This window comes from Vulpes vulpes, chromosome 16, assembly GCF_048418805.1.
Source record: "Vulpes vulpes isolate BD-2025 chromosome 16, VulVul3, whole genome shotgun sequence".
Taxonomy (NCBI): Eukaryota; Metazoa; Chordata; class Mammalia; order Carnivora; family Canidae; genus Vulpes; species Vulpes vulpes.
Window position 1 is genome coordinate 77,731,255 of NC_132795.1, and position 23,091 is coordinate 77,754,345.

The window sequence follows — 23,091 nt, forward strand, 5'->3', positions numbered from 1 at the left end:
GGGGGGGGGGGACCTGACTGACTTAGTTGGTGGAGCATTCGACACTTGAATTCAGGGGTTATGAGTTCGAACCCCACACTGCATGTAGAGATTACTTAGAAATTAAATTTTTAAAAATCTCTACCTATGGAGTTTCAGGCATTGCTGCAGTGGGTGGGGACATAAAAATACAAATTTCCCTTCTGGGCCTGTCAACTAATAAATGACTTGTGGAAAAGCCTTTAGATTCAAAGCCTAAGAGGACAACTAGCAGGAGATCAGGTTCTTTTGAATTTGGCTTAGGATACAGGCTCTGAAGGGATAAGTATGGGTGTCTCTTTCCTCCTTCAAGCCTTCTCTTCACTCCTGCCCTTATTTCCTTCCTCAGCCTGGAGTCAGCACCTGCTGAGTGTATCAGAAAGTAATTCTGGAGATGGCTCTTGGGAGGAAGGAGGTACATGTGCTTCTATCAACAGATAATATTAAACTTGAGTCACAAGTGTCTAATTTTGGGTTCCACGTTTCAAGTGGTGCATGCCAAGCTATCTGGTCCCACACCAGTCAGACACATGCATTGTGAACCCTGGACTTTCATTTAATCTGCGTAGGTTTCTGTGTGCTTGTATGGGTACACCTGGGTTTGGTTATTGACTTAACGATGTCCTTGCCCTTCAAGAGAGAAGGAGAGCCCTGGTAAAATGTGTCATTTGCCATTGAATACTCAACAATACTTACCTAGCATAGGGCCTCCCATACACAGCCACCGAAAAGAGATGTGTAGAATAGATGAAAGAACCTCTGTTGCAGTTAGCTAGACTCAGGTGAGTCCAAAGAAACTTTGCTGAGAAAAGACTGGAAGTTCTAACATCCTAAAGGTGTCTCTGGGAAAAAATATGGCAAATGAAGAAAAGGCAATGTAGCAAGGCTTCCAGCTGGAGTCTAAGCTGCATCCATTCATTTTAAGGATCTTAGATACTCAGGGCCGAGCAGGCAGGCTGGCAGATGGACCTCTTAGGAGAGAGAAGCCTTCTGCCTGTGAACTCATTCTACTGCAAAAAGGGTCAAGCAGGCAACCTGGGCCCATGAACAAGCCTTAGTCATCAGTGAGGAATGGTGACGCCAGAGACAACACAATGTCTGCCACTTGGATTTGACCCCAGACCAGCTCTAAATGTCCAAAGGCACTAAGCAAGTCACTTGATCATGCGCTCGCACTAGGCAGCACAGCTTAGAGCCCAGGTTTTGAGGTCACCATAGACAGGGTCTAAGTCACAGCTCTACTTTCTAAATAACCGTGTGACCTCTGTTAACTAACTTCCATTTCCTGACCTGTGAAGTAGAGGTGAAATATTAACCCACCGAGTTGGGATCCCTGGGTGGCTCAGCGGTTTAGTGCCTGCCTTTGGCATGATCCTGGAGACCTGGGATCGAATCCCAGGTCAGGATCCCTGCATGGAGCCTGCTTCTCCCTCTGCCTGTGTCTCTGCCTCTCTCTGTCTCTCATGAATAAATAAATAAAATCTTAAAAAAAAAAAAAACCCACAATACTTAACCCACCAAGTTGCTGCGAGGATTAAATGCATCTGCACCAGAAAACACTTCAATGAGTGATGGTGGCTATCATCATCAATGCTAATGGAATACAGTTGACCCTTGCACAGCGTGGGGGCTGGGGCACTGGTTACACATAGAAAATCCATGTATGTATAACTTCACGCTCCCCCAAAACTTAACTACTAATAGCTTACTGTTGGCCGAAAGCCTTACCAGTAATATACTGTCAGCACATATTTTGTATGTTGTATGGATTATATACTGTATTCTTACAATAAAGTAAGCTAAAGAAAAAATATTAAGATCATAAGGAAAAGAAAATACATTTACAGGACTATAATGTATTTACTGAATATACTGAGTTTACTGAAAAAAACCCACATGAGTGGGCCCAGACAGTTCAAATCCATGTTCTTCAAGGGTCAACAGTAGCTTATTTATAAAGTTCCTTCCAGTTCTAAGAGTCTTTAATAGGGAACACCTAAGTGGCTCAGTGGTTGAGCATCTACCTTCATCTCAGGGCATGATCCTGGGGCCCCAGGATCGAGTCCCGCATCGGGCTCCCTGCATGGAGCCTGCTTCTCCCTCTGCCTGTGTCTCTGCCTCTCTCTCTCTGACTCTCATGAATAAATAAAATCTTAAAAAAATAAGAGTCTTTAACAATTCTATGATTGTATTGTCAATTTCTAGAACAATTAAACTGAATGACAAAATCAATCAAATGAATTTTTTGGATAAAGGTTAAATAGCATTCTATAATGGCCTGAAGATTACTGCATTTATCTCAAAAAGGTTTAAGAATGGTAAGCAGCATTTCTACACCATACTCACAGAGCACACCGTCATCTCCCACTGTTGGGATCAAAGGAGTTTGCTTTCTGCAGTTTACAAGTTTGTGGATCTAAACCAAACCCACATTCTGCTCTGGGAATGCATGTTTAGGACAGACATGAATCACAGCCCTGGGCTATTTCTTTGTCTTAAAACATTTTCCATGAAAGTATTCTTTTCACTTTGTTGAAGGACAGGATGTTCCAAATCAGTGAATCACTTTTATTTATGAAATAGAATGGATGAGGTGACATCAATGAAAATGGCAGAATAAGGAGCTCGAAAAATCTCTCCGTAAAAGCAATGAGAACAAAGGCAAAAACTATCAGAATCAACTGGCTTGAGCCATTTCACATCCCCAGCTGCTTGTCCAGGACGCCTAACCTGGACAGGACTATTGAGTCTATTGAGAACTATTGAGTCTCTTCTCACTAATAGTAAGCAAATCATTATTAGCTCATTAGCTCACAGCATTCATTTAAAGCATATATTTCAAGGGGAACAGAGTCATTACCCAGCAAAAAAAAATCCAGGTGTCTTGACTGCTTGCTGCCAAAGCCATCTGTACATATGCATCTATTTCCTTTCCTCCCATCAAATAAGAAAGGTGTAACTATCCGCCTCCCATTCCACACACACACACACACACACACACACACACACATAGAAAGGGGGGGGGGGAAGAGAGAGAGAGAGAGAGAGAGAGAGAGAGAATAGCCAACAGAGAGTACATACTGGGGGAAAACATGAAGCACCCTGGAGGAATGGTACCTTATGTAGTAGAGCGGAGAGAGAGCCGAGGCCCACATGCCTGGAGAGGGCCTTCCAGGGGGACAGGCTGATTTGCTTCACAGAACCCAGGAGAAGGTCAGGAATTTTAGGCAATGAGGCCCCTGTCAGGTGGGAATGGGCAGGTGGGGATTGAAAGTAGAAGAAACTGGTAGACCTCTTCTCTCCAGGTATCTCCTCCTCACTCCCTTCCTACATTGCAGGCAGGGCACGCGGTTCATTTCTGGGAGACTGCACCAGGGAACTGGACACAGGAGCCCCAGGCACTCTGAGGACAGGAGCTTTTACCCAAAACAGGAATTAAGTGAACTTCTCCACATATCAAACGGTGAGACCCCCAGCCTCTTCCCAGACTTAGCTCCCAGAACACTGGCAACTGGCCTATACTCTAAGCTGGAGGCTGAGGAGTCATTTTGAAGCTACTGTCATGTCCAAGAGAAAAGGTCTAGGACTACCCAAAGGAAGAATTTCCCATGTCCTCCTCCCATCAATCCGTTGTGAAATCCAAGGGACATACTCCCCATCTATCTTGCTGTCCTGTGCCTGGTGTGACAAATTACTATAAATATGGTAGCTTAAAACAACAGATTTTGGGGACACCTGGGTGGCTCAGTGGTTTAGCGCCTGCCTTCGGCCTAGAGTGTGATCCTGAAGTCCTGGGATCAAGTCCCACATCGGCTCCTTGCATGGAGCCTGCTTCTCCCTCTGCCCCCTGCCTCTGTGTGGGTGTGTGTGTGTTTGTGTGTAAATAAATAAATAAAATCTTAAAAACAACAACAACAACAACAAAAAAGCAGAGTTTGATTCATAATTCTGGAGGCCAGAGTGTGAAATCAGGGTCACTGGGCTAAACTCAAGGTGTTGGCAGGGTGCTGCTCCCTCTGGAGACTCTAGGGGAGAGTCTGTCTTTGCCTCTTCCAGCTTCTGGTGATGGCCACCTTCCTTGGCTTGTAGTCGCATCAATCCAACTTCTGCCTTTGTGGCCACATTGTCTTCTGCTCCTTCTCAAATCTCCTCCTGCCTCCCTCTTATAATGTGACCGCATTTAGGGCCCACTGGAGAATCCAGGACAATCCTAATCTCAAAATCCTTCACATAATCATATGGGCAGGGCAGTTTCTGCCACACAAGGTAACATTCACAGGTTCTAAGAATTAGGACATGAACACATCTGTGGGACCATTATTCAGCCCAGCACACCACCCACATACAGAAAGTTTTCAATCAGCTTTTTCACTTCTCACATTTGTTCGTGGGATCACAATTTTTTTACCTTTAGTGGATATCTGAACTTCTTGTTTTATGAAGGGTCCACTCATGGCCTTCATCTATTTTACTTTTCTATTGATGTTTTCCCTTGAGATTGTTAGATAAGGCCATTAGCCCTTTATCTACCACATCTGTTGAAAATATCTTTCCTAATTTGCATTTGCCTGTTAACTTGTTTACAGTTTGTCTTCTGATATACAAAAAATGTTAAGTGTTATGTGACCAAACCAAATACTTCTCCTTTGCAGTTCAACCACTGCTCTTATCTCAGAAAAATCTACCTTATCCTAAAATTAGATATGGGCTAATATATTTTCATCTGGTTTTATGGTTTATTTAATTCTTTTATCAACATGGAATTTATTTCAATATGTGGTAGGAAGACTCTAACTTAATTTCTAAGTTATTTAATCAACTGTCCAGCATAAAATATCTCTTCCTTTCTCTACTGATTTGTCATACCATCTTTATCAAATATAAAAATCTTATATAAGTCCAGGGTCTGTTTCTGAACTCTGTTATCTAAATTCCTCTTTCAGATGTTCACTGTATGTCTTTCTCCCCCTGGGTTTCTAGTTACAAATAGGTAACTCAAGTCCATGAAACCACCCCAGAATAATTTCATATTGCCTTAATACTTCAAAATGTTTATATAATTGTTTTTTGGCATTCTAATAGTTAATTATCTAAAGTTCATTTTTATCATGACACATGAACATATATTTGGAAATCGGTGGATGCAGGAAGGCATTTTCACATTTTTTAAAGAACCCAGAGATACTTTTCCTTTTTGTTGTTAATACAATGATCTATCAAATATCTCTGATGATTTTATTAATTCATTAAGTCAATAATACCATGTGCCAGGCATTTTTCCAGGTGCTATGTATGCAGGACAAAAAACAGACAAAAATCCCCACCTTCATGAAGCTTACATTCCAGTGGGGAAGACAGATAAAATAGGACAGATTAATGTCTGAGTGTAGTGTATCAGACAGTGATGAGCAGTATGGAGGAAAATAAAGCAAGAAAGAGAGCACAGGAAATTCTGAACAGGTGACTAGGGATGACTTCACTGAGCAGGTGATATGAGTCAAGACCTACAGAAAGGAAAGGAGCTTTTACTTTTCCTCTGTAACTTGACACAAATGGGTTACTTATATTGAAATCCCTAGTATAGCTTCAGATACACTTGAAGTATATCTCAAGTCAATTACATTAATCATTCTCTGCTTATCTACTACAGATAACAAAATATTAATCTTGATATATCAGAATGAACCACTGCATATCTTAAACATCAAATTCATCATGAGTTAATTGTCTATAATATACTTACAGGAGTGAAGTAGCTTGTTGGAAATCTTTGAACTGTAGAACGAAATACGAAGCTTCTATATTTAAAAAAAAAAAAAAAAAGATGATTTTCTAAATCTATTTTTTAACGTGAGAACTTTGTTAACTTATTTCCTGTCTCTCACTAAGCATTTAAAAATGCTAATCTAGGGGTGCCTGGGTGGCTCAGGTCATGATCCCAAGGTTCTGGGATCAAGCCCCAAGTCAGGCTCCCTGCCCAGTGGGGAGCCTGCTTCTCCCTATCCTGCTCCCCTTGCTTGTACTCTCTGTCAAATAAATAAATAAAATCTTAAAAATATAAAATAAAAATGCTAATCTAGATATGATGAACATAAATAAGGTTTAAAAGCCATTAGTATGGGTTAAGAATGTAAATAAAAAGGCATGAGTGAAATTAGTAAAAGCAATTTAATAAGTATATAATTACCTGGAAGCATGCTTGGGAACTGGTGCAGGAAGTAGATCATATTGCCCTGGTGAAAGCTTAACTGACTACATAGAATGGACAAGGACACCAAAAATAGATTAATACAGGTCTTAAGCTCACTTTATTTTATTACCTGTCATTCATAATCCTTTATTTTATGACTATACAGCATTATATAATTTATTCTCTATCTTAACAGTGGAAAAAGTACATTTTCAAAGATGGAGCTTCAAAACACCACTTTTCATGGTAAATTTTATGATAATGTGCCTGAGCTGATGCTGATGCATAGAAAAATACTGAACAATTGACCGTATTTTAAAAGTGCTAGATTCAACAAATCCATTTAAGTACCATTTAGTGAGGCTTCTCTGTGGGTAAAGCACTGCTAGGTGTGATGGGGAGAAACACAATGGTAAGAGAGATACGGTCCCTGACCAGCAGGAGTGAGAAGGCACATACACAAACAATTCTAATATAAAATACTATTTTAAAAAATTATAAGTTGGAGACTTGGGGGTTGGGAGAGATGAATTAAATCCAACTAAGTGACCTATAGCTAACCTCACATACTCAATGGTGAAAAGCTAAAAGCTTTTCCTCTAAGGTCAGGAAGAGGACAAGAGTGCCCACTTTCTCTCTCCTCACCGCTCATGCTCTCTGTTGCTACCTCTGTCTCTCTCAAATAAATAAATAAATAAATAAATAAATAAATAAATAAAATATTTTTTTAAAAAAAGATAAGAGATAAACGTTGGTCAGGATATGGGAAAAAGGAAACCCTTGAGCACTGTTGGTAGGAATGTAAAGTGGTGCAGCTATCATGGAAAATAAGATGAAGGTTCCTCAAAAAGTAAAAAATAGAACTACTATATGATCTAGTAATCCTATTTCTGGGTATATATCCAAAGGAAACAAAATCCATATCTAAAAGAGATATCTACACATTCCCATGTTCACTGTGGCATTATTTACAAATAGCCAACCTCTGGAAAAAACCTAAGTGTCCACTGATGGATGAGTGGATAATGAGTATATATATGATAATGAATAAATATATATATATGATATATGAGTATATGATATAAATGCTATATATATGTGCATGAATCATATGTATGTGTATGTATGTGTGTATATATACATATCTCACAGGAATATAATTCCAATGTGAAAAGAAATCCTGCCATTTGCAACAACATGGATGAATCTGGAGCACATTATGCTAAGTGAAATAAGCCAGAGAAAGACAAATACTGTTTTGTATCTGTCATATGTAAAATCTAAAAGAGTACTCATAGGGACACCTGACTGGCTCAGCTGGTGGAGCATGTGACTCCTGATCTCCTGGTTGTGAATTCGAGCCCCACGTTAGCTGTTGAGATTGTTTAAAAATAAAGTCTTAAAAAAGAAAAGGGTACTCATAGAAACAGAATAAATGGTGGTTGCCAGAGGCTGGGGGTGGGGAAATGGGGAGATGATTGTCAAAGGGTACAAACTTTCAGTTATTATAAGTTCTAGGGCTATCATGTACAGCATGGTGACTCTAGTTAAGACTGTATTGTATGCTTGAAAACTGCTAAGAGAGTAGATCTTATGTGTTCTTATCACACACACACACAAAATAGTAACTATGTGAAGTGATGGATGTGTTAATTAACCTGATGTCATAATCATTTCATGATACATACAAAATATAGATTCTTTTTCTTTTGAGGGGCACGAGGGACAAAGAGAGAGAGAAGGAGAGCCCAATGCAGGGCTCGATCTCATGACCCTGAGATCATGACCTGAGCTGAAATCAAGAGTTGGATGCTTAACCAACTGAGCCACCCAGGTGCTCCCACATAATGCATAACAATATATAATCATCATATACACCTTAAATATACACAATTTTTTCAATTATACCTCAGTAAAGCCAGAGGGAAATAATTAAATAAATCCACCTGAGTGGTCTAAACATGGCAAAGACAGTGAGATTTGAGTGGGGCTTTAGGGAAGGCAGGACTTCCTCAAGGGGGCCAAGGAAGGTCATTTTATGGAGAAGAATGTTGCAGAAGAGACCGTCTCTTTGCCCACTGCCAAGCTTGTTGCAAACTACCTGGGGGACTCCACTGTCTCTCTATCTATAGATAGTAGTCCAGAAGTTCATGACGTAAGGAGCATGAGGAACCTAAACAGACAGAGAGTGGGATATGTGAGAGGGGAGGAAAAGAAGGAAGAGAACTGGAAGCCAGAGGAACGAAGACTCACTGGACCTCTAGACCTCTAGAACTTCTTATGCTGAAGGAGCTGGGAGGGAGGAGCTGTATTACAAAATCCTGGGAAGATTCCTTCTTTCAAGGGAACAATCTCCCCCACCCCCTATTATTTTAAAATCAGGTTTTTTTTTTTAATTTATTTTATTTATTTATGATAGGCACACAGTGAGAGAGAGAGAGAGGCAGAGACACAGCCAGAGGGAGAAGCAGGCTCCATGGACCGGGAGCCTGACGTGGGATTCGATCCCGAGTCTCCAGGATCGTGCCCTGGGCCAAAGGCAGGCGCCAAACCGCTGCGCCACCCAGGGATCCCTAAAATCAGGTTTAAAAATACAATACTGCCTTTGCTGAAAATGAGGCATCCATGTCCTGGCATCATCTGCCACAAGGAAGTTCAGCTATCGTATTTAACCCCACAGCTGTCTTTCACATTTTTTTTTTCAAAGATTTTATTTATTTATTCATGAGAGACACAGAGACAGAGGCAGAGACACAGGCAGAGGGAGAAGCAGGCTCCATGCAGGAAGCCCAACGTGGGACTCGATCCCAGGTCTCCAGGATCATGCCCTGGGCTGAAGGCGGTGCTAAACCGCTGAGCCACCTGGGCTGCCCTCTTTCACATATTAATACAATTTTGATTGCAAAGGCAGCTTTTTGTGGATACAGTGATAAGAACAGTAAATATAGATTTTATGATGAAATACATACATTGTCCTGATGCACCTGTGCCTTGTTAATTGCTTACTCAACATAGTAAACACCAAAGAGACATGAGTTTGTTTGTTTAATCATGCCATGGGAGCACAGGAATGAATTTTAAACAGATGCTTTCTTAGGGGCCACAGCATTTTATTTCTTGATTTTGATGATGGTTACATGGATATTTGCTTTCTGTTTAAACTGTCCATATATGCTTTATGCTCACTGTTTTTGTGCTCTCTCTCTCTTGTACATATACCCACATATACAGGAGAAGAAATAAGAAAGAAGTGAAAAGTGGGGGGAAGAAAACGACCCTTAAGCTGCTGTTTGCTCTATACTCAGCAACCACAAAAGATTTACGTAATAAAAGTACTCATAGAAAAAGTCTTAGCATTAATCTAGAAAGGAATACTGGTAACCTATTGCTTCTATACTTGTCCTACTTTCTTGGCATTGGCCATTCTTTGCTATTTAATATAGCTGAGAGAGGGCTATTTTTTTCCATAAAGTCTTAAATATCCAGCTGCCTCTTATAAGAAAGTATTACTCTGCGCATTGCTGACCTTGTTGCAAGCTATCTGGGTGGTTCCATTATCCTTGGGTCTAACGGAATATACATATACACCAAAAAGAATGTATATGAAAAGAAAAGAATGTGGGGCACCTGGGTGGCTCAGCGGTTGAGCATCTGCCTTTGGCTCAGGTTGTGATCCGAGGGTCCTGGGATAGAGTCCCACATCACGCTCCTTGCGTGGAGCCTGCTTCTCCCTCTTGCCTATGTCTCTGCCTCTCTCTCTGTGTCTCTCATGAATAAATAAATAAAATCTTTTTTAAAAAGGATGTGTATGTGCATGTGTACGTATGTATATGCATATGTGCATGCACATGTGCACACGGGTGCACACACACACACACTCACTTTCCTAATTCCTATATATGCTTCTCAGTTCATTTGTAATGTAAGGCTCAGAGAATCTAGACAATGTGCCCACGATAATACCCGACTCTAGCTAATTGTTTCAATCCATGTTAATTAGGCACTCAGAAATCTTACAATACCTTAGAGTCATCAAATATGGCAAGATGATATTAGTGTGGATACTGAATTCAGTTGTGTTGTACCAGCACCATCAATGTCAGAAAACTGGAAAAAGTAAAAAAAAAAAAAAAAAAACTTCTTAGGTCCTTGGTATGACAATATTTTGAAAATCTGGATCCATAAGTAGGTGGGATGGAAGAGAATAGATTGTTCATCCATTTAGAAGCCCTAGCAGAATAATCATAAGGTGAATGCAACCAATGGGCTGGTAGGTGTAATATTTTTAGGCCCTACTAGTAGAAATGTCATCAAATATACCTTCTCTCTGAGAAGTAAAGTCTCTTATGTCATATGAAAGTATCATTGATTCACTGCTCAGACTTGGGTCTGAGAAACAGATGACACAGAACTTTTTCAAAAAGAAGCCTGCTTCATGCTAGCAATGACATGGTCCTTAATTTTGCAAGTACCCTATAGTGCTCACTTTGACAGCACATATACTAAAATTGCAAGTACCCTGTACTTTTCATCAGCCCCAAACGAACTAAGAACTATAAGTGGGTCCCAGTCCCTGAGACAAATTCTCTGAATTCATTTTTCAACACAGTTAACAATGATCAATGAATTGGCCAGGTTTTCTCAATCTTAGATTCTCAAGGATGTCTTTTGAATACATTAAAATGGATCCTTTGGGGTGCTGGGTGGTTCAGTGGGTTGAGCATCCAACTCTTGACTTCAGCTCAGGTCATGATCTTAGGGTTGTGAGACTAAGTCCTACATTGGGCTCCACGTTCAGCAGGGAGTCTGCCTGGGATTCTCTCTCTCCTTCTCCCTCTGCCCTCTCTGCCCCACTAGCTCTCCCTCTCTTTAAAATAAAAATAGGGACACCTGGGTGGCTCAGCAGTTGAGGGTCTGCCTTCGGTTCAGGGTGTGATCCTGGGGTCCCAGGATGGAGTCCCACATTGGGCTTCCTGCATGGAAGCCCATGCTTCTCCCTCTGCCTGTGTCTCTGCCTCTCTTTCTGGGTCTCTCATGAATAAATAAAATTTTTCAAAAAATAAAAAAAACTGCTAGGAATTACCAAATTACCTTCCACAATATTTGCAACAATGTGTATTATACAAACATTATGTGAGAATATCTGTTTCTGTACTCGCTTTTCCAATAATGGGTATCATCAAACTTAAATTGTTGATCATCTGACAAGCAAAAAAAATTATGTCTAGTCACTTTTGTTCCTTTCTCATTGCTTAATTATTAGTTGAAGCCAAGCATCACTTTGTGCTTTTTTTTTTTTTTTTTTTTTTAAGTAACTGGTATGTCTCTTTGGTGAACTGCTAGTTCATATCTTTTGTTCTTTCTTAGATTATCTATTTCAGTTGGATTATAAGAGAACATGACTCTATTCCAGAAACCAATGTTGCACTGTATGTTAACTATCTAAAATTTAAATTTAAAAAAAAAAAGGAGAGAGAATATAACTCATTTTTACCCTTTGATACAAAAGTGCTGGGATCCCTGGATGGCGCAGCGGTTTGGCGCCTGCCTTTGGCCCAGGGCGCGATCCTGGAGACCCGGGATCGAATCCCACATCAGGCTCCCGGTGCATGGAGCCTGCTTCTCCCTCCGCCTGTGTCTCTGCCTCTCTCTCTCTCTCTGTGACTATCATAAATAAATAAAAAATTAAAAAAAAAAAAAAAGTGCTGAAGCCACACAGTGACTGACTCACTGGCTTTAGACTAGAGCAGTCACTATCTTCTCCCTTTCCTGTTCATTGTAGGGAAACTCTGCTTAGCTGACTTGGGGTTGTTTGAAGTTCCCCTGGCATACTGATTTCAAGTTTATACTTTAAAATTTCCTATGTAAGTCCTTTGATCTGTGTTTTTAGTTGAAACCATAAACAGTGGATGTAAAATGGTACTGGATTTATTCCACTCTGCAAGATAGAGTTGCAGGATAGCACACTTTGTAAGAGTATTTTGGCAATGCATCTCCAAAGACTTAGACATCTACATACCTTTCCCCAACAATTCCACTCTATGACTAACAGCAGAAAATGGTGACTACATTAGGATATGTGCATATAGTAGAATACTATGCAGCTATCTAAAATGATATAGAGAATATATAATGGTGAGGAAAAGATTCACAGTATATTTCTAAGGGAAAAAAAGTTCTGGTTCCTATTAATGGCAAGCTATGTTATTTGGTTGATGAACTTTCCTACCATAGACAATTACTACAAATGAGGAATAAAATATTAAAAGCTAACAAACCAAGAGTTTTAAAAATGATCTGAAATTGCTAACCAGATAACAAGGAATCATAAGAACACTATAGCGAGACATAGCAAGAAGCCAAAGAGGTATGTGGCCAACTTTTGCCCAGAGGATGTTTGCTGGTCCAGACTAAGCTCAGCAGAAGACCAGGGCTGCATTTGAGGCAACTTCAGAGTCTTATAAGGATCCAGAGGTCAAAGCCTAGGCCCATCAATGAAGGTGATCTAATGGGAGTCCTACCCACAGGAATTAGAGACCCTAAAAGAACACTTTTGGAAAGTAAACCTACCCCTATCACTCAGTGCTAAAGGTCTATATACAGAGTTGCCTTGGTGCTGAGCAGAATTGGAAAGGGGGACAGAAATCCATCATTAAGAGGGTATAACCATGGGCTAGTCCCTTTCATGGATTCCAGTCCAAATTCCCAACACTGGAGCGATCTAAGAATACATAGACAATGCATTTCAAGTGGCATCAGATTAGTAGCTCCCCCAAGTATCAGGAGAACCAAAAGCAAACCTTCTCGGAAGGAGAACACTTTTCTCTTAGGTCTTAGGGTTCATGAAAATAAGTTTTGAGGAACAGTGAAAAATACACACACAAAGACACATCAAAGGAAACAAATAGAATACGGCCCAGTCAGATATCAGATAGTTGGGTAATCATTCATTCGTTCCACATTCAACACATATGAATCAACACACACTGTTCTAGGGGCAAAGATGTAACAGTGAGCAAAATAGTTAAATATTCATGTCCTCATGAAGCTTCATGCTAAGGGGGGAAAACAGAAAACAAATAATAAATGTAAAGTAAAAGTAAATTACAGAGTATATTGATGGCTACAGGTGCTAAATTAAAAAATAAGGGCAGGGTAGGGAAGGTCTGGAGTGTCAGGTGGCCAATTTAAATGGGGATCATTGAGAAGGTGACACTTGAAGAAAGAACTGAAGGAAACGGAGTGAGTCATGCAGATATCTGGAATGAGAGCACTCAAGAAGAAGGAAAATCCAATGCAAAGACACTGTGGTGCAGTGGTGAGCTCAAGAAGTAGCCAGGAGGCCAGGGGCAGGAAGGGGGTGAGTGGGAATAGTAAGATGAAGCCAGTTCACAATAAACCTGTTGACCCTGAGAACAACCACTCAGAGATCACACCCGTTGTCACTAAAGATCTCAAGCAAGGAGGTGGGTTTGTCGGTTGGTTGGTTGGTTGGTTGGTTTTATTAGCCCCCTCTCCTCACCCTCAGGGAACATTTGGCAATGTCTGGAGATAGTTTTGGTGCTGTAACTGGGAGGGGGACTGCTAATGGCATTTAATTGGTTAATGGCATCTAATTTTCCAGGAATGCTGCTGAACATCCTACAAAGCTCAGAACAGCCTCCACAACAAAGAATTATCCTGTCCAAAATGTCAATAGTGCCAAGGTTAAGAAACCCTGAATTAGACATATAAGTGCAGAAGTCAAAATACAGATGGATATACAAGTCTGGAATTCAAGAGAGAAGTCTGAAGGAGGTATAAATTTGGAAATCTCAAACAAATAGATGGTGTCCAAAGCCTTGGAGCTGAATGAGATCATTGATGGAGTGAGTGTAGAAGGGGAAGAGGTATGAGTGCCAGGGGCACTCCAACATGAAGAGGTCAGGGAGAAGAGGCGGGAGGGACACCTGAGTGGCTCGGTAGTTGAGCATCTGCCCTCAGCTCAGGGTGTGGTCCTGGGGTCCCAGGATTGAGTCCTGCATCGGGTTCCTTGCTGGGAACCTGCTTCTCCCTCTGCCTATGTCTCTGCCTCTCTCTCTTTGTATCTCTCATGAATAAATAAATAAAATCTTTAAAAAAAGGGGGAGGTGCTGAAGAAGGTGAGAGAGCGAACAGGAAGGACTGAGGAGGAGGAGGTGGAGCTCTGGAAAGAGGGGAGATGTGAGATAAAGCCACCTACAAGAGGGGCAGAGAAAACAACCATGGAAGTCCATTCAGTGTCAGGCAAGGTGAAGGTTTTTTTTTTTAAAGATTTTATTTATTTATTCATGAGAGACACAGAGAGAGGCAGAGACATAGGCAGAGGGAGAAAAGGCTCCCTATGGGGAGCCTGATGTGGGACTCCATCCCAGGACCCTGGGATTACGCCCTGAGCCAAAGGCAGATGCTTAATCATGGAGCCACCCAAGCATCCCATGGTTAAGAACTTAAAATAAGATCAGTCATTCAGCTACATGGATGCAGGTACAGAGTTCCCAGAGACTTGGACTTAAACAGTGTGGTTGCCTTGCCAGACAAGTAAGATGAGCCACCAGGGCAAGGGACTGAGAGTGTAAGGGGGGAGAAGCTCTAATGAGTAACTAGGAACAGAGGCTCTGCAAGGAAGGAAAACATCAAAAAGTCAGAGGCAGTGAAAAGGAGGTAGGATGCATGGATTCTAGATCAGGAGGATGGAAAAATTGTTGGGGTTAGTGCCCTAGGGTGAGATTAGGAGAGGGTGATAAGAGTGGGTTGTATGCAGTTGAGATTGTGGAGGATTGAAATGTTTGGTCTTGAAAAACTGTAAGGAGTAAAACAAACAAAAAAACAAAAAGCCACAAACAACTCTAAAGAGTGAATGGCTGAGGCAGAGGAGAATTCAAGAAACTGAAAAGCAAGATTGTTGGAAGATCATGTATGGGGCACACTGAAATCACAAGAGCGGTGGAGAGAGTGGGAGCAAAAGGGAGTTAAAATCATCCAGAAGGGACGGGGTTGGAACCCAGGGGCTAGTGGAGAATGGCAGCCAGGCAAAGAGCAGGTTATAACACTGTAGATAGGGGAGATAATGGCCTCACTTCTGTTCACATGTTCTATAATAAAAACCTATTACTTCTCAAAAAATAATTCCAAAAAGAAGTATTATAAAATCGTAGGGCCATCTCAAACAGTCTTTGGAAAGAGCCAGACATAGGTGAGTACACGTACACACTCATGTACGCATGCGCAAACACACACAAACACACAGATCTATATACCTGATAGGAGTCTTTGATATAGATTCTATGAGTTACATGCTTCAGAATAAAGGCGTTAACAATAGCAAAAACTCTTACACACAAAAAGCAGCAGTACAAAGTGAATATTCTATTAAAAATTGTGAAGCTGGAGAATGCTGTTCTGTGTTAGTAAATAACAGCAATGTATACTCTATCTACCTCAGATTCAAATTATTATTTTACTGAATTCTGCTTTGTTTAAAAAAAGATTTTATTTATTTATTCATGAGAGACAGGCAGAGGGAGAAAAGCAGGCTTGTGCCCCATGTAGACTGGATCCTGAAACTTCAGGATCACGCCCTGAGCTGAAGGCAGACACTCAACCACTGAGCCACCCAGACGCCGGGTTCTGCTTTTAAAAAACCAGAATCGTAAAAAATAAATAAATAAATAAATAAATAAATAAATAAATAAATAAATAAATACCAGAATCGTAATAAATAAATAAATAAATGATCTCATTCATTTTATAAATAAAATAAAATAAAAAACCAGAATCGTGAATTTTATTTGTGAGTAAACAAAGTTACATCTGAATCTCTCTCTTCCTGAGAAGATTATCACATATTTTTGAAACAGAAAATTAGGAAAACATTTAATTCTTCCAGTTTTTACAGCATTATCCTTTTGGGGGAGGTGGGGAGAGAAGAAAAAGAAAGCAAGAGAGTATGTTTTCAGGTTTTATCCACCCCTCTGGGTAAGCCAAATTCTTATGACCCTTTAAATCTTTAAATTTTGCCTAATACTAACCTTCTCTGTTTTCTCCTTTCAGCAGTGGGCCTTGGCCTACCCTCAAAAACCCCTAAAAGCAAGAAGAGAGGAAGTAGAAGGGCAGTAAGTGGTGGTGCAGAATGAGGAAGAATGGTTTTGCACTTGAGGTGGCCAGAATGATTTCACATGTAGCATGGTTACCCGATACCAAGCCATAAATGTCTAAGTATAATTTAGTGTTTGTATTCATCCACTGAAGCAAACAGGGTAAGATTTACCCAATGAGCATTTATCATTCTGTCCTGTTTCAAAGCTATAATTTGCAAAGCAGTAGGAAAGGTTTACATGCTGGCTATGACGTGCTCACCCTGCTGAAAATTTCTTGCCCATCTTTATAACCACAGCCCCTGTACTTAATTCAGCTTCCAGTTGCAATGCGTTTCTTCTCAGGTTATCACAACGATATTCTAATAAAGTTGTAGGGGTTAATACTATTACTGGCTTCTTTAAAAATGAGAAGCTCAGGGGCACCTGGGTGGCTCAGTTAAGCATCTGCCTTTGGCTCAGGTCATAACCCTGGGGTACTGAGATCGAGCCCCGAGTTGGGTGCCTTAGTCAGGAGTTTGCTTCTCCTTCTCTCTCTGATCCTCCCTGCTGCTTGTGCTCTTGCTCTCTCCCATGAATAAAAAAGAAAAAAAAATCTTTAATAAGTAGGAGGCCCAAAGTCCCAAGTGCTAAAGGCCAAGTCCCAATTCTGTATTTGCCAGCCTGGAACAGGCCTTGGACAATGTTATGCCCTTCCCTTATCTACTCTGGATCCACACATCCAAAGTCGGGTTCATAGCCAGAGGCACACTGGAAAAAGCACTGAATTTGAACTCAGAAACCCTCAGTTAAAAGTACTGCCTCATCTATTTATCAGCTATGTGCCTGTGAACAAGTGACTTAGTATCTACTCACCTTGGTTTTCATGTATAAAAAGGGGATAACAACTGTTCCGCCTATTTTAGGGAAGAACAACTAAGAGAATACGTGTGGAAACTCACAGTAAGCTATTAACAGCCACATAAATGTCATGTATTATACAAGGTCCAGCTTGGGTCCTTCTTAATCCAGGGAGCCTTCCAGCTTTTCAATCTAGCCTACACTGAATTCCCCCTGGCATTTCCTGCCATGCTATTTATCTTAGCACTTGATATATTTGCTCTTGCATTGTTACTCAAAGATTCCCTCAGTCAGGCACATCTCCCTACGCGGAACCTAGCATAAGCACAGCAGTGCTCTCTCTATCCTTAGTGTCATGAATGAACTGGAGGAAACAGAGAGTAGAATTTGACCTTCTTGGTACCACAGTGCTCATTTCTACAAGAAATTTTTTTTTTACAAGAAATTTTTTTTAAAGATTTTTTTTTTTTAAGATTTTATTTATTCATTCATGAGAGACACAAAGAGAGAGGCAGAGACATAGGCAAAGGGAAAAGCAGGCTCCCTACTGGGAGCCCAATGCAGGACTTGATCCCAGGACCCCAGGATCATGACCTGAGCCAAAGGCAGACACTCAACCACTAAGCCACCCAGGTGCCCCTCTACAACAAATTTTTTAAAAGACTTTCCCTAGGATATTCAGTTATAGTCATATTCTCATTAAAGGGCACTATTCACTGGAAAAATGTTCTCTTTAAAAGATGAGGGTACTGGGTCTAAACTGCTTGAGGGAACAGAAGTATGGCCCAATCACAGGTAAGATCCCAGAAGCTCCCCAAGTCAGAGGAATCCTGCCAAGAGTGCCTGGAGAGGGAATAATTTTTCCCCACGTTACTCTCCTTAGGTTAAGGAGGCCTCACAGGGGGATCCCTGGGTGGCGCAGCGGTTTGGCACCTGCCTTTGGCCCGGGACCCAATCCTGGAGGCCCGGGATCGAATCCCACATTGGGCTCCCGGTGCATGGAGCCTGCTTCTCCCTCTGCCTGTGTCTCTGTCACTGTGTGTGTGTGTGACTATCATAAATTAAAAAAAAATATATATATATATATAAAAGGAGGCCTCACAGGGAAAAGGCCTCACTTGCAAATCAGGCAGCCCTTGTTTGACTTCTATAGGCAATAAGGTATCCTAAAGGATTTCAATTTCTCCTGGGGAAGATGCATTCAAAGTACATAGAATATTTTCCTCAAAGGCTCTTGGTAGCTTTCCCACAAAAACCCAGAGACTTAGTAGCACTTTACCTGATCTTTGTAAACCAGCCTGCTGGGGCTCGACCGAGGTTTGTCTTTAAATGAGTAAGTGGCCACTTGCTTCTTTAACAAGTCCAAGAAGTCAGGAGGTGTGTACAGGGGAAGGTCATTTAGGACTGGATCATTTCTTTGCACAAGAGGTGGTTTTTTCCTTCCTTCGTTTTTAAAATTGTAGGTTGCTATTACTGGATTTAATAAGGATTCTTCAATGAAAGTTTTCAAGTGGTAAGTGCCAGGGATAGGAGTATTCTGTGGAAAGTTGATACCATTTTTCAGATCAGTGTGTAAACTGGTAACATCCCCTAAAGCATCATTTGTAGAAGGGTCAGTCACTCTTAAGGAACATTTCTTTCTGTTTTAAAGTTTAATAAAATTTTATCGAATTAAGTAAATGCTCTTGACACAGTAATATTTCAAGAGAATCATGATTATTTCCTTTCTGAGACAATTGCTGAATTATAGCAAATGGGTTGTGGCCATTGTTGAAGTTTTAACTTTTTAAAAAGTGACTTCAGAGATACTAACACTTGAAATGCAGGTGAACTATAAATGTCAGGTCTCCCTTGAGACCACTCAGGACAGTTTCCTGACTTAAAAAAAAAAAAGTTAGCCTACTTCTGCTTGGCAGACACTACACGTTTCTTTCTAGCCCTCAAGTGAGAAGCTAAAAAAATAAGAACATGAGACGGGATGAACTGAGAAAGCATGTGGTCTAATCAGTCCATAAGAGGTTTGGTACTTTCAAATCACCACAGTGTGGCTGAATGGCTCCACCTGTAAGTTTAGTCAATGTTGCTTTTATGGCTCACTTACTACTGAGCACCCAGCCTGGTGCCACCATTAAAATTAGTTCAGTTTCAAGAAGGCTTTGGCCCACGGCCCCTCTATTATTGAAGAATGTGGATAGAAAATATTTCTACAATATAGAAATGATGTCTTTTGAAAGGGGGATCTTCTGGTCATTGTTCTTTCATATATTACCACCTTGCTTTCCTACATTGACCATGTTAACTGAACTATCACAGGCCCTAAATCCCATCTAACCAAGATAAAACTGAAACCCAACCCCCTTTTTTAGACTGGGGGCTTGTTCTTGTGTAATCTCACCCAGATCACAAACTAGATTGACCTTATCTAGCTATCCTGTAAAGCACTTAGACTCCTAGAGTTGTTTCACTTTTTACTGCATCCAAAATTTAGTTCTCAGTCAGATGCTGAGAGTAAAATTATAAATAGGAAATGAGGTCCGCTGTTTTCTTACAATTGTTAGTGACTTAAAATGTAAGGCTGATTAAAATATCAATAAGAATACAAATTACTTGAATAGAAAGAATGAAAACACATACTGTTAATGCTATTCTCCACCATCCTTCTCTTTCAAAAGATGATGTCTTCCGGGTTGGTTTCTATTAACAAACATAAAATGTGCTTATTCATTTGAGAGGTGATCCGTGGAAGTCAAATGTATTTTCTTTTCTTTTCTTTTTTTTTTTAATGTATTTTCTAAAACATTGGCTTGAAAAGATTAATACCTGTATCCAATTGGTCACCCTGAATCAAAATAAAAGCTACATAACGATCAATTTTGCCTGTCATATTTCCTTAAATTACTATTTTATGACTTGATGTGCTTTTTAGCCATTTAAATTCCCTTTGGAAAAATGAGAGTAATAAACATCCTCATCTCAGGGAGATGTCATAAGGAAAATTAGATGTGGCAAAATTTGGTGTTCTTAGGAAGCAAAGAGTTGTGTGAATCCAAAATTGTATTATTATAATAGATTTATGGTTCAGGTGATTGCGCTGGGAGTTCAAGGTAGAAGATAGTCATCAAATTAATGTGATATTGGGATACAAATTCTCAGTGACTTGGCAAATGCTTAAAACTACTATCAAATATGTATCATACAAATATGATACAGCTACTTTTCTCAGCTTGTCCAGCCAGCTGTGACACTACAGAGGCAGAATGATACAGGAGGGCTTGAACTCCACCTCTGCCGCTTACCAGCTAGGAGCACTAGGCCAGTCACTGAACCCTTATGAGTCTCAACTCCCTCTTGGGAGTATAAAAATAAGGCATTCTACATTTAAAGACTTAAACACACAACCAGTGGTCAATAAATGATAGCTTTTATTTTTTAACATCTCATCTGCCAAGTTAAAAAGGAGATGATTTTGGTATTCCCTAGTTTCCAAGGATGCTCTTGGCTTCCACGGTAGGTACTCTATACCCATTTATTATTATTCCACATTTGTTTCAGCCTCACCACCAACAGAGCATGGTTGTTTAGCTTTTTCCTTTTGTGCTATTTTCACTAAATCAAGTCATTAAAACACTGAATGGTACTTCCATTTATAATGATTTTGTTACTACTATAAAATATAGGTTATTTCAAGCAACAATGCATTAGAAATAATAATCTTAGAGTAAAACTGATATAACTCATTCTTCCTTTTTAGCAACTTATATCCACTCTACTTAGAGTGCCCCTGGGCTTTAATTTCACTATGAAATGTGCATCTAACAAAACAAAACAAAACACTGTTTCATACACACTGCTAAGTCTATATTTCTTCCTATACGTTCCCTTTATTAGATTCATGTTGGATCTTCTCTGTTGCACATTTATAGTCACAGAAATCAAACTTTCTCAGGCAGGTCAAGACAAGTCTCCCACCTCTCCCTAGGACCAGGCAAATGAAGTGGAAAGAAGGGAGAAGTAAACACCCTGCTTCTAAAGGAAGGTAATTGGCAGCTGCTGTTTTGTTTTGCCCAAGGCCAGGGATCTAAACTCCACCCACCTATCACTTCAAATTCATATTAGGGGGTGAATCACTTTTACAAAAGATAGGCTAAACATCCCTCGCCCAAATATATTTAAAAAGTAAACTAAGGTAGTTTAAAATAGTTTATAAATACGAAAGCAAGAGGCAGGCACAAAACCCTGCACTTCGGACTAAGGGAAAACCCATCCTCTCGGCAGAGGGAGACGTCAAAGCAGCTGTGCAGCGCAGCTGGTAGTATAGGAGGAGGAAAGAAAAAACGGAGGACAAAGGGCAAATGGAAGGATGAGGGAGAGCAAGGGAAGAGGAAATAAAACCAAGTAGACCTCAGATAAAGATCAGGACTGGACTGCAGGATAGGTAGGAGGGCAGGGTCAGGGAGGAAGGGCAAACCGAGGAGCACAAGGGCCCAGCATTAGAGACGTGGGAGTTGGGGCAGGAGCCTGCCGGGCGGGCGAGGGATGGCTGCGGGCAGGGGGGCTGGGGGGGGGGGGGGGGCGGGGAGGACGTCTGTACCGAGGCGGTGACCAGCGAACTGCCAGGCCCCAGGTCATCCCTGAGGCTGTTGGAGGTGATGGCGACTGGCTGGTCCATGGCGGCCTCCTCGCTCCCTCCCTCCGCCAAGCCTGGCGTCCGGTTGCCAGGAGGCGCCTGGGGCCCGCGAGCTCGGGAGCGCGCGCAGGCGACCGCAGGGGACCGCCGGGCGTCGTGTCCAGCTGGGGGTGGAGGTAGGGGTGGGAGTGGGGTGGGGGGAGGGAGGCGGGCGCACTGAGGCCCGCGCCACCCGGCCACCCGGTGCGCGCAGGAAACGGCTGGAGGCGCGGTCGCTCACTGCAGAGAAAGGCTAGAGGGCCCCGGAGGCGCTGCAGAACCTGGGGCGGGGAGCTGCGGCGGGGAGCTGCGGCGGGGGACGCTTCTGAAAGACGGTTTGGGCGAGCCTGAGCGCACCGTAATCCCCACCAGGCTTTTCACATAGAAGAACCCCGCCCCACATCCAGGGAGACAGGGAGACAGTAGGCTTCGTAGGCATGCTTCACTTTAGCGCAAAAATCAGCCTCAGCACCCACTTTCTAAGGTGGCTTCTAAGCTCCTCTGGATGGAAATTCTGGGGGTGTTTTCTTCTCTTGCCTGATTTTAGGAGTGCGCACTCGCCGAAGCAGGCTTCCCTAGCTGTGAAACCAAGGACCACCGTCCTGATAGACCCTTTTCCCTTCCAGCCTCTCTTAGCTGTAGCTTCTCAGCCTTACAAACATTCTCATCTTCAGAAACAAACCCTCCCCCCAACCTTAGTAATTCTGTTTTATGGAGTACCTGCGGCGTTCTAAAAACTTCATACACATTAATCTAATTCAATCCGCACAACCCTGTGAGGTAAATACTAATTCCATTTTATGAGTAAGGAAACAGGTTTACTTGGACAGTTTAGCATACATAGTTGAGTGGGCATCACAAGTGGCAGAGGCAGAGTTCAAATCCAGATCTTGTTCCAGCACCCCACTGTCCACTATACCATAAAGTCTCTCCTCCCTTTCACAAATTTCTAGAGGAGACTCCGGTCTTTCGCCTCTCCTACTTCCCTAAAGCCATCTTAATCTGACACGTGTACACACCTTTCTATTAAAACTGCACTTGCTCGGGATCCCTGGGTGGCTCAGCAGTTTAGCGCCTGCCTTCCAGTCCAGGGCGTGATCCGGAGCCTGGGGGAGGGGGGCGAGGGGGACGAGCAGGGGGGGGGGGGGGGGGGAGCGGAGATCCCGCATCCGGCTCCCTGTTTAGAGACTGCTTCTCCCTCTGCCTGTGTCTCTGCCTCTCTCTCTCATGGATAAATAAAATCTTAAAAAACAAAACAAAAA

At 41.6% G+C, this 23,091-nt stretch overlaps 1 protein-coding gene across 1 annotated transcript; it reads right to left on the minus strand.

Moving 5' to 3' along the window:
- Window positions 1-5,746: 5,746 nt before the first annotated feature.
- On the minus strand, window positions 5,747-22,046 carry STPG4 (sperm-tail PG-rich repeat containing 4). Its single transcript, XM_072742126.1, has 5 exons — window positions 21,755-22,046; window positions 19,798-19,857; window positions 18,443-18,700; window positions 6,206-6,270; window positions 5,747-5,816 (listed from the first exon to the last, which is right to left on the minus strand). The coding sequence occupies exons 1-5, from the start codon at window positions 21,830-21,832 to the stop codon at window positions 5,747-5,749; spliced, it is 531 nt and encodes a 176-aa protein (XP_072598227.1). The 5' UTR covers window positions 21,833-22,046.
- Between the last annotated feature and the right edge of the window lie 1,045 nt (window positions 22,047-23,091).